Consider the following 12,183-nt stretch of genomic DNA (forward strand, 5'->3'; position numbering starts at 1 on the left):
GGAGAGGAGGTGGCTTGGCGTATGAACTCTGGATTGGTTAGGTTGTCATAGGCAAACAGGTTTATTCCTTGCTGTCACTTAAGGACCGGAAAGCTGTGGGAGAGGCAGCCTCTCTTCAGTCAGCAAGGCCCCAGGTGCCAGTGCGCCAAGAATACAGAAAATAAGAAAATGAAGTTAATGCAGAAGGAGCTGTTGCCATTCCCATTTTCAGAGCTGAAAACTGAGGGTGGACGAGTTAGGTAACCAGCCGGAATTTGAACGTAGATTTTTTCTGTTTCAGCATCCGGCTACTTTCCACTGTGAGTTGCTTTTCATAGCGTTCCTTGGACGTAACATAATTAAAGCCTCAGTCATCAAGCACAATTATTTATCCAGGAAATAGCTAAGATATTTTACAAGGACTTTCCCTAAAACATTTTTGGATGTTTTCGACTTGGGGCATTGAAAACCAGGGGATGCTGGCACCTGCAGTGCCTTTGTGCATATTAGAAGAAAGCACCCAGTTCTGTGTGGCCTCAGCCCACCGAGTTTGGGGTTCTGTTGTTCCCCTGCTTTTGAGCACCTTTGTTCAGTTAACAACCCTCTTAACCCTGTTCAGTGGCCCTGTTTAAGTAAAGGATTTAGTGCCAGGTGAATAAAGTCTAAATTATAGAATTTTACATTTTTTATCAGAAACTCCAGTGTTTGCATATAATGATTTATTAATTAAAGAATAAATATTTTTAACTCCTTCAGATTCACTATGAGTAAGGAAACGCTAGTAAACTTAAATCTTTTTCTTCATTCAACAAATATTTATTGAGTACTTATTATGTACCAGGCAGTGTTCTAGGCACTTTGGATAAATCAGTGAACAAAACAGAGTCCTGTTTTTATAGAACTTATTTTTGAGAAGAGGAAGGCATATACACGTAATAAATAAGTAAATCCTACTGTGTGTTAGAAAGTAAACACGGTGAAGAGAAGTAAAAGTAGAGCAGAGTAAGGGATGCGGCAAGTTTCTTGGGGTGGCGTGACAAGGACAGACGCAGGTGTCAGAGCGAGCAGCGTAGGCCTCAGTGAGAAGACCGGGCTTTAGCAAAGGTTTGACGGGAGTTGGTGGACATGTGAAAAAGGAATATATGCACCCAACATGGGAGCACCTGAATACACAGAGCAAATATTAGCAGACCTAAAGGGAGAAAGAGGAGCAATACAGTGATAGCAGGGACTTCAATACCCCACTTTGATCAATGGACAGATCATCCAGACAGAAAATCAATAAGGAAGGATTGGCATTAAAACGACACATTAGAGCAATGAGGCAGTTTAAATCGTGGGGGGAAAATGACACATTAGAACAGGTGGACTTAACAGACATACAGAACACTCCATCCGAAAGAAACAGAAAACACAGTGGTATAAAACCAGAAATGAGTCACAAAAACGAAAACTGGAAAACTCACAAATAAGAAAGATCTCAAATAACCTAACTTTACATTTCAGGAACTAGAAAAAGAACATACAAGCCAAAGTTGGTTTTTTGAAAAGATAAACAGAATAGGTAAACCTTTACCTACACCCATCAAGGAAGAAAGAGGACTCAAAATTAGAAATGAAAGGGGATACAGCTGATACCACAGAAATGCAAAGGATCGTCAGAGACTGCTCTGAAAAATTATGCAGCAACAAATTAGACAGCCTAGAAGAAATGGATACATTCCTAGAAACATACAACCTACCAAGACTGAGTCGGGATGAAATAGAAAATCTGAACAGATTGCTAGTAACAAAATTAAATTAATAACTTCCCAATAAATAAAAGTCCAGAAACCAGATGGTTTGGTAGTGAATTCAACCAAACATTTAAAGAATCAATGCCAGTCTTCAGAATCTTCAAAAAAAAAAAAAAAAAATAGAAGAGGGAACACTTCCAAATTTATTTTATAAGGCCAGTATTACCCTGATACCCAAAGTAGACAAGAACACTACAAGGAAAAAAAATTATAGGCCAATATCCTTGTTGAACAAAGACATAGAAGTCTTCAAAAAAATATATTAGCAAACTGAATTCAAGAATACTTTAAAAGGGGACACCTGGGTGGCTCATTCAATTAAGCATCTGACTTTGGCTCAGGTCATGATCCTAAAGTTTGTGGGTTGGCCTCGGTGCTGACAGCTCTGAGCTTGGAGCCTGCCTCAGATTCTGTGTCTCCCTCTCTCTTTGCCCCCCTCCCCTCCCCCCCCCCCCCCCCCACCGCTGGTGCATTCTCTCTCAAAATTAAATAAACATTTAAAAAAAGAATACATTAAAAGGATCGTATACCATGATCAAGTGGGATTTATTCTAGGGATGCAGGTTTGGTTCAGCATCTTTAAGTCAATCAGCATGACGCACCACATTGAAAAAATGAAGGAAAAAAATCATATGATTATTTCCCTGGATGCAGAGAAACATTTGACAAAATTCAATGGCCATTTTTTAAAATGTTTTATTTTATTTTTGAGAGAGAGCATGAGCAAGGAAGGGGCAGAGAGAGAGAGACAGAGACACAGAATCCGAAGCAGGCTCCAGACTCTGAGCTGTCAACACAAAGCCCGATGCGGGGCTCAAACTCATGAGCCATGAGATCATGACCGGAACCGAAGTCAGAGGCTTAACCGATTGAGTCACTCAGGGGCCCCTCAATGTCCATTTTTGATAAAAATTCGTAACAAAGTAGTTATAGAGGGAATATATCTTAATACAATAAAAGCCATATATGACAAGCCCATAGCTAACATCGTAGTCAGTGATGAAAAGCTTAAAGTTTTTCCCCTAAGGTTAAGAGCAAGATAAGGATTGGGGTGCCTGGGTGGCTCAGTCAGTTAAGTGTTGGACTCTTGATTTCTAGTCAGGTCGTGGTCTTACAGTTTGTGAGATCTAGCCCCACACTGGGCTCCACGCTGACAGCATGGAGCCTGCTTGGGATTATCTCCTGTCTCTCCGCGCCTCCTTCTGCATATGCTTTCTCTCTCAAAAATAAACATTAAAAAAAAAAAAAAGAAGACAAAGATTCCCACTCTTGCTACTTTTATTCAACATGGTATGTGTTGGAAGTCCTATCCACAGCAATTAGGCAAGAAAAAGAAAAGGAATTCAAATAGGAAAGAAGTACAATTATCTTTGTTTGCATAATGCATATGTTTAGAATACCCTAAAGACTCCACCAAAATGTATCCAAAGGATACAAAAATGCTGATTTGAAGGGGCACATGCGCCCCAATGTTTAAGCAGCACTATCGACAATAGCCAAATTATGGAAAGAGCCCAGATGTCCATTGACTGATGAATGGATAAAGAAGATGTGGTGTGTGTGTGTGTGTGTGTGTGTGTGTGTGTGTGTGTGTGTGTGTGTAAGGTAATATTACTCGGCAATCAAAAAGAATGAAATCTTGCCATTTGCAACAACATGGATGGAACTAGAGTGTATTATGCTAAGCAGAATAAGTTAGAGGAAGACAAAATATCATATGATTTCACTCATGTGGAATTTAAGAGACAAAACAGATGAACAGAGGGGAAGGGAAGGAAAAGTAAGATAAAAACAGAGAGGGAAGCAAACCATAAGAGACTCTTAACTATAGAGAACAAACTGAGGGTTGCTATAGGGGTGTTGGGTGGGGAGGATGGGCTAAATGGGTGATGGGCATTGAGGGCACTTGTTGGGATGAGCACTGGGTGTTATATGAAAGTGATGAATCACTAAATTCTATTTCTGAAATCATTATTACAGTGTGTTAACTAAGTTGGATTTAAATTTAAAAAACAGGATGATTGGGGTGCCTGGGTGGCTCAGTCAGTCAAGTGTCTGACTTGGGCTCAGGTCATGATGTCACGGTTCATGACTTTGGGCCCCGTGTCAGGCTCTGTACTGACAGTTCTGTACTGACAGGCCTGGAGCCTGCTTCAAAATCTGTCTCTCTCTCTCTCTCTCTCTCTCTCTGCCCCTCCCCTGCTCATGCTCTGTCTCTCTCTCTCATAAATAAACATTTAAAAAAAAACAAAAAAAAACGGGATGATATAAATACACTTTTACTCTACATTATTTTAGAAATCTCATAAAGTATCTTTTAAGAATTGGGAAGTACAGGGTGGATATGTCTTCTCAATGAAAATACCTTATGATTTTCACAGCCATCTTTTTATACTAGTCTATCAATAAACATTATTTGAACAGAAAAAAAATAAAAGACTTCACAAAAACTGTTAGAACTAGGAAACTAATTTGGTAAAGTTGCAGGGTATAAAATCAGTTGCATTTCTGTATTAGTAACAAACTATCGGAAGAGAAATTGAGAAAACAATCCCATTTACACTGGCATCAGAAAGGGCAAAATACTTAGGGAATAATTTTAACCGAGGAATTGAAAGACCTATACATTGGGGACCGTAAGAGACTGCTGAAGGCAGTCGAAGGCACAAACAAATGGAAAGTTAACTGTGCTCATGGACTGGAAGAGTTAACATTCTTAAAATGTCCATACTACCAAAAGCCATCTACAGATTTCAGTGAACCCCATAACTAAGTTCCAATGGCATTTTTCACAGAAATAGAACAAGCAATCCTAAAGTTTATGTGGAACCACAGAAGACCCCAAATAGCTAAGGCAGTCTTGAAAAAGAAGAACAAAGCTGGAGGTATCAAGAAGAACAAAGCTGGAGGTATCATGCTTCCTGATTTCAAGTTGTATTACAAAGCTATAGTAATCAGAACCGTATGGTATTGGCGTGAAAACAGACACATAGGTCAATGGAACAGAATAGGCCAGAAATAAACCCATGAATCTTGGGTCAGTTAATTTTTGACACAGGAGCCAAGAATATACAGTGGGCAAAGGACAATCTTTGTAATAAGTAATGTTGGTAAACATGGACAGCCACATGCAAAAGAATGAAACTGGATCCCTACCTCCATCATACAAAAATCCGTTCCAAATAGATTAAAGACTTGAACATAAGACCTGAAACCGTAAATCTCCTAGGTTAAAACATAGGCAGTAAGCTCCTTCATGTTTTTTAGATTTAACACCAAAGGCAACAAAAGCAAAAGTAAACAAGTGGGACTGCATCAGACTACGAAGACAAAGGAAACTATTAACAAATCAAAAAAGCAGCCTATTGAATGGGAGAAGATATTTGCAACTCATATTATCTGATAAGGGGGTAATAGACAAAATATACAAAGAACTCCTATAACTCAGTAGCCAAAAAACCAATTAAAAAATGTGCAGAGGACATTTGCAACTACATGGATGGAACTGGAGGGTATTATGCTAAGTGAAATTAGAGAAAGACAAATATCATATGACTTCACTCATATAAGGACTTTAAGAGACAAAAGAGAGGGACACAAGGGAAGGGAAACAAAAATAATACAAAAACAGGGAGGGGGACAAAACATAAGAGACTCTTAAATATGGAGAACAAACGGGGTTACTAGAGGGGGTGTGTGGGGGGGGATGGGCTAAATGGGTAAGGGGCATTGAGGAATCTGCTCCTGAAATCATTGTTGCACTATATGCTAACTAATTTGGATGTAAATTTAAAAAAATAAAAATGTGAAGAGGAGGGGTGCCTGGGTGGCTCAGTAGGTTAAGCATACAACTTCAGCTCAGGTCATGATCTCACAGTCTGTGAGTTCGAGCCCCGTGTCAGGCTCTGTGCTGATAGCTCAGAGCGCAGAGCCTGCTTCGGATTCTGTGTCTCCCTCTTTTTCCTCCCCCGCTCATGCTCTGTCTCTTCTAAAAAATAAACGTTAAAAAAAAAATTTTTTTTTTTTAATGTGCAGAGGATCTGAACAGGCATTTTTCCAAAGACCTATGGATGGCCAGCAGGTACATGAAAAAGTGGCCAATGTCACTAATCAGGGAAATGCAAATCAAAACCACAGGGTGAGACATCAACTCATACCTGTTAGAGCAACTATTATCAAAAGATAAGAAATAACTGGTGTCGGCGAGGATATAAAGAAAAGGGAATACATGCACCGTTGGTGGGAATGTAGATTGGTTCAGCCACTATGGAAACAGTATAAGGATTCCTCAAAAAATTAGAACTACTGTATGATCCAGCAATTCTACTTCTGGATATTCATCCAAAGGAAATGAAAATACTAACTTGAAAACATATGTGTAACCCTGTGTGCGTTGCAGCTTATTTAGAATAGCCAAGAAATGAAAACAACCTAAGTATCCATCAATGGACAAATGGATAAAGAAACTCTGTGTGTGTGTGTGTGTGTGTGTGTGTGTGTGTGTGTGTGTGCGTGCGCGCACAATGGAATATTACTCAGCCATAAAAAGAAGGAAATCCTGCCATTTGTGACCACATGGATGGGTCTGGAGGACTTTACACTAAGTGAAATAAGTCAGAGAAATAAAAATACTATTTTTGTCACTTAAATGTAAACTTTTTGAACTCATAGACACAGAGAGCAGATTGGTGATTGTCAGGGACAACGCACGGGGGGTGGGCACAGTGGGTGAAGGTGTTCAAAATAACATACGTCCTGAGTATGTAATGCACAACATAGTGACTATAGTTAAATGTGTTGTAAAGTCGCTAAGATAGTACCTCTTAAAAGATCTCCTCACTAGGAAAAGAAATTTGTGCCTGTGGTATGGATGTTAGCTAGACTTATTGTGGTGATCATTTTGATATATATGTGAAATCATGTTTTACAACCGAAACTAACGTTACATGTCAGTTATATCTCAATTTTTGAAAAAGAGTGTGATCAGGGTAGATCTCAATAAGAAGGATAAGATTTGAGCCAAGACTTGAGGGGAGTTAGTGGACATCCGAGAGAAGACTTCTGAGGAAGCATCTGGACTTCAGAGCAAAGGCCCCAAATTTTGTAGGCGCACCCCCACCGCGTTCGTGTAACAGCGAGGGGGCTAGTGTGGCTGAAGTAGAATGACTGAGAACGGGAGTGACGCGAAGCCCAGGCAGTGGGCCTCGGAGAGTGTCAAGGACGTTGTCTTTCACGCTGAGTGAAACGGGAGCAGAGGAGTGACGTGGTCTCACTGTAACGCGTCACCCTGATTGCCGAGCTGAAACTAGACGGCAGGGTAAAGGACAGCGCCCTGAGAAGGCTGTTGCGGTAGCAGTGAAGGTGGTAAGAAATTCTCAGATACAGTTTTTAGAAACTACTAATCAGAAGTTTTTTAATAAGAGCTATTTGCTAAAAAAAAATGAATTTTATTTTTTCCTAGATATAAATCTCTGTTTTTAAAAACAGTGTAAAAGTGTCTGTTTAAAGTGTACCTTGAATGTGCTTGAAGAGCTAAATATTCGTGTCTGTGTTCTCTTTTGTGTTTTTGGAGGAAATGTCAACGACCTTTAGAGAGCAACATCTTAGTGTTCCTTCAAAACATAGAAGATCTACAAAAGTAGTGTTCAGGATAATTTTGTATAAAATTTGGTTTCTTAATACATTATCTCTATTTGTACAAGCTTTGCCGCAGGAAATCTACAGAGAGTTGTCCAAAGGTAAAAGAACATCATTGCCATGCCATTCTTGTGACATTTCTAGTAAAAACGTATAAAACTCATTTGCTTCACAAGATGGGAAGTTAGAAGAATCACCTGGTGTAGTGAAAACACATTGTGGTTACTCTGGGAGAGAAGAGAAAAAGACGAAAGAATCATCTAATGCTAAAAACCTTCCATTTACCCTGTAAACAATGTTTCAGTCAAGCAGAACCACCTCATGCTCTAGTGGAAAACCATATGGACGGTTTTATTTTAAGAGCCAACACTTAAGGGCTTCCTCTGTCTCCTATTAATAGATAATAATTCCAGGTTAAGGTTTTGCTTCTGTTAAAATGAATATTGCCGTAAGAACGGGTAACAGAGAAGCTGTTTTCATTCACTAATACCTTGTGGTAAATGTATGTACCAAAATTGCTAATTACCGAAAAAGACTGGAGGAATTGAACGAGGATAAAAAAGGTAGGAATCAAGACAACTGAGGGCGTGGGGATATTTGCTGTGGTGTTCCAAAAGTAGAAATTAAAGGTAAATTTATCACAGTTAGTGTCTGATTAGCAGCATGTGTAATTAAAATAAGCAAATATTTTGGCATAGATAAGGAAAGCCGTTGTATATCCTGGATATTGGGGAGAGCATACGAAGATATGCGTAAAGTACAAAAGAAAATGTTGAGCAAAATGCATCCTTATTATTGAAAACATTACTAAAATTTTTAAATGTTTAAGAGTAATTTTTAAAATGACTCTTTCCACCTTTTATATAAGCAAGCTCCTTTGATAATGCCAATTTTCTGCTTTTGGAGATGTTGCCTTTGGATTTATTACCTCAATTTACTCCATAGTCTTCATACCTGGCACGAGTTTTGGTAGATTCGGCAGTCTTTAGGAAGAACCAGATAATAATATATTTTAGAGGCTGACGGTTCTAAAGTTGACTCTTCCTTTTTCCTTCCTCAGAATGAACTCTCTGATACACGTGCAAAGTTCCACGTACTTTTTCTTTTCTTTGTGTCTACAATGTTCTTCATCAGCGTCCTGTCACTTTTCAGCTACCACTGCTGGCTGGTTGGAAGAAACAGAACAACAATAGGTAAGTAGGTTAAAAGAAATCCTAATTATTTAGGAAAATGACCATAAATGAGTATGAAGTATCATGAGAAGATAGATGATAAAGAAGTGTAAAACAGTTCCGTATTAAGACTGTGACTGGATAAGAACAATGGGTGTACAATAAATGTAAACGTTCATTGTTTTGAAGGTTGAGGAAATGAGTTTGGCTTTTGTATGTATTTTCAGTGGTGCATTGTGTATAAAAGAACCGACTGCATAAATTTTAGTAAACAAAAGCTGTTCCCTGCGTTTATACAATGCTTTTTCAAAAATCAACCTATAAAGGTAGATAGTAGATTTACATGTTATAAGGAAGTTCATTCTCTGAATCCAAAAAAAATTTTTGAATCCTCATTTACAGCTTTTTTTTTTTTTTTTTTTTTTTTTTTTTAGCTAAAACATGTGTCTTTTACTCTTTTCCTCCACAGTTGATTGCACACTGACTGGCATGTTCCCTGATTGAGTAGTGTTTTTAACATGGCTTTATGTCAATTGACAGTGAAATTTATGTATTATATCACTAATAATCAGTATTTATTTCCTTTTTTTTTGTTGTTCATTTTTTAAAGTACAATATAGGGGAGAAACTCAGTGAAGTATTAAAATAATTGGACAAACATTTCCTAAATAAGGGTGATGTGGCATTCATTGCTCAAACTAAGCTATTAGCCTGTAAGCAGCTACCGTGCTCTAATCGAAATATTTAGGCATTGGCTAATGTACCAAAGTACAAGATAAGGATTTGTTGGGGCACCTGGTGGCTTAGTCAGTTGAGCATCCAGCTCTTGATTTCGGCTCAGGTCATGATCCCAAGGGTCATGGGATTGAGCCCCACGTTGGACTCTGTGCTAAACATGGAGCTTAACTGAGATTCTCCCTGCCCTTCTACCCTGCTCACACTCCCCCTCTCTCTCTCAAATAAAAAATTAAAAAAAAAAAAGACAAAATAGGGACTTGTCACATTGTTTCATAGGAAAGTCAAAGACTCCTTGCCATCTAAAGCCATATGTCTAACAGGAGAATTAGAGGCAGATAGATTATCATACAGAAAGATAAAGACATCTTAGGGAGACTTTTAGATATGTCTCTGGGTTATTTTAACCTTGTGTCCTACTGAGTCATTTAAGGCATGATGGGCTCCATGGTAAAGATTTCTGTGCCTTTTCTTTCCCAGCCCACCTCCTTCAGTCCCAACATGCATTCCTCCCTTTTCTGTATAAATAAACTTTCTGGTGTCTAGTAATTAATTTGTTACCCTGTTCACAGATATCCTGCCATCTCTTTGTCTTTAACCGGCAATGATAAAAGGCAGCCTACATGGAAAGTCTAGTCCTTATGAACCACCCGAACTAGAAAGGGAGAGATTTCCTATAGAAAAGTAGAATTCTTTTCAGAAATTGGTAAATCTGGTAACAGTGGGCCCGTTTTCCTATCTGGCATCCTTCGGTTGAAGCTGAGTCATAGCTGACTGCTTCAGATGGGAGCCTGAGCACTTTTTAATTTAACTTTTTAACCTTAACACTTGGAACACTTACAGTTCTAATCCTGCTTCGTTTCTTGCCCAGCGTTGTTGTTATGAGAGAGCAGTGCTTCATGGGAAACCCGTTGTTCTCTTTAGTCTTCTTCAAACTTTTTTGCCTGTGACTCCAGTAAGAAAGGCATCATTTGTATCGTGACCTAGTGCATGTACACATTTATAAAATTATATAAGTAAAATAAGCAAAAAATTTATAAAACATTATTAATCTTTATTTGCAATGTACTCTAATATTTTCTGTTCTAGTTCATTAAAAAGAAATGCTGGTCACAAACCACTGAGTTGATTTCACAGCCTATCGGATGTGAAAAACAGCTATCCGGGTGTTTTAACCCACACTTTGAAAAATCATTACCCGGACACACCACTTCCTTTACAGCCTCACCTTCCACACCCCTGACCTTGGGCTGGTTCTCCATTGCTTCTTCCAGAGTCCTGCTCTTCTGTCCTTTGAGGTATCCCCTCTACCCTTCTCCATTACTGTCACCTACCTACCTTGAGACCAGTTCTCCAATTTAAAGAGTTTCTATATTCAGACAACTGCGATCATCCCCGACAGGCAAGCTGTCTTTGATTCTGGTGGCTAATCATTCCCGTAAACTAAATAGTGAACCTTTTATTCTCTTGGAACTGAGGAGTCCCTGAAATTTTCAATTGGAATTTTCCATTCTCTGGCCGTTCTTCATCCTTTCATCTATCCTTTTCTGTATGCCACCGAATTTCCTCTTTGACCCTGCCTGTATTCTCCAGCACTTCTCTCTCAAGGACTCCCTTCCTTTCTGGTCTCATTTTCTCGTCTTTTCCGCTTTAGATCCTGTAACAAGTGACTTTAACGACTCCTGACAGTAATCTCACACTACACCCACCCTGGTTTCCTCCCATAATTCATTTGCTGATCTGCTCCCTGGTTATTCCCCAGCGCTTCACTTTATCCACAAGTATGTTGAGGTGTAGAAAGCTGGGGAAGACAGTCTTACTCCCACACTGATGGGTGCACCTACCCAGTTAAAGTCTCAGACCTCACTTGGGTCTTCTCCTCTCTTTGGCAGTCACATGTCATGTGTCTCTGAAAAAATTAGAAGTTGTCACAGGTAAATTTTTAACCGCCTTCCCCCGACCCTGGTAACCTCACACAGACATTTCTCCTTTCAAACCCATCACTGTCACGCTGCCTCTAAATTCTGAGGACAAATGTCTTTTCTGGTATCTAAGGTTAATCTTTTTTTTTTTTTTTTTTTTTTTTTTTTAACGTTTATTTATTTTTGAGACAGAGAGAGACAGAGCATGAACGGGGGAGGGTCAGAGAGAGAGGGAGACACAGAATCTGAAACAGGCTCCAGGCTCTGAGCTGTCAGCACAGAGCCCGACGCGGGGCTCGAACTCACGGACCGCGAGATCGTGACCTGAGCCGAAGTCGGATGCTCAACCGACTGAGCCACCCAGGCGCCCCTAAGGTTAATCTTTAGAACTCTTCTAGAGGCTGTCCCATTTCTTCTAGAATTTTCTTGCATCAGTTTTTACTTTACTGTTCTGTATCATCAACCTTTCCCAATTCCTCTCTCCCTGGCTTCTTACCCATAGCTTATAAAACATGCTAAAATGCATTGTACTTTTAAATAAAGGAAAAAAACCATTTTTCTGGTGAGAAGTGTATCTTTCTTCAGCCCTCACTATGGAGCATTTAGCAGCCAAGTTTGAAATAATGGTCTCTGATTAGCATCTGCCTCTTTTTTTTATTCATCGTTCAAGATCATGTTCAAGTACTACCACCCCCATTCACACCTGTATCTGTGTCACAGTGCAGTTTTGTTAGACTTTATTAGACTGTCGGTTCTTTAAGAATCTCATCTAATTTACCTTTGGATCTCAAACATCTGGTACTGTGCCAACAGGCACGTGGTAAGTAATGAATGAGTGAGGTCACAAGAGTTAGCATATCTTTTTTTAAAAGGGAGATATAGGGGCGCCTGGGTAGCTCAGTCAGTTAAGCATCTGACTCTTGATTTCGGCTCAGGTCATGC

At 39.3% G+C, this 12,183-nt stretch overlaps 1 protein-coding gene across 4 annotated transcripts in view; it reads left to right on the plus strand.

Moving 5' to 3' along the window:
• ZDHHC20 (zDHHC palmitoyltransferase 20) overlaps positions 1-12,183 on the plus strand; it is a 71,532-nt gene that overhangs the window by 47,206 nt on the left and 12,143 nt on the right. For all 4 annotated transcript variants that reach the window (XM_060637563.1, XM_060637561.3, XM_060637562.3 and 1 more), the window contains one exon: positions 8,473-8,605. In XM_060637563.1, the coding sequence (XP_060493546.1) occupies positions 8,473-8,605 (133 nt within the window). The remainder of the gene's footprint in view (positions 1-8,472; positions 8,606-12,183) is intronic.

Source organism: Panthera onca, chromosome A1 (assembly GCF_046562875.1).
Source record: "Panthera onca isolate mPanOnc1 chromosome A1, mPanOnc1 haplotype 2, whole genome shotgun sequence".
NCBI lineage: Eukaryota > Metazoa > Chordata > Mammalia > Carnivora > Felidae > Panthera > Panthera onca.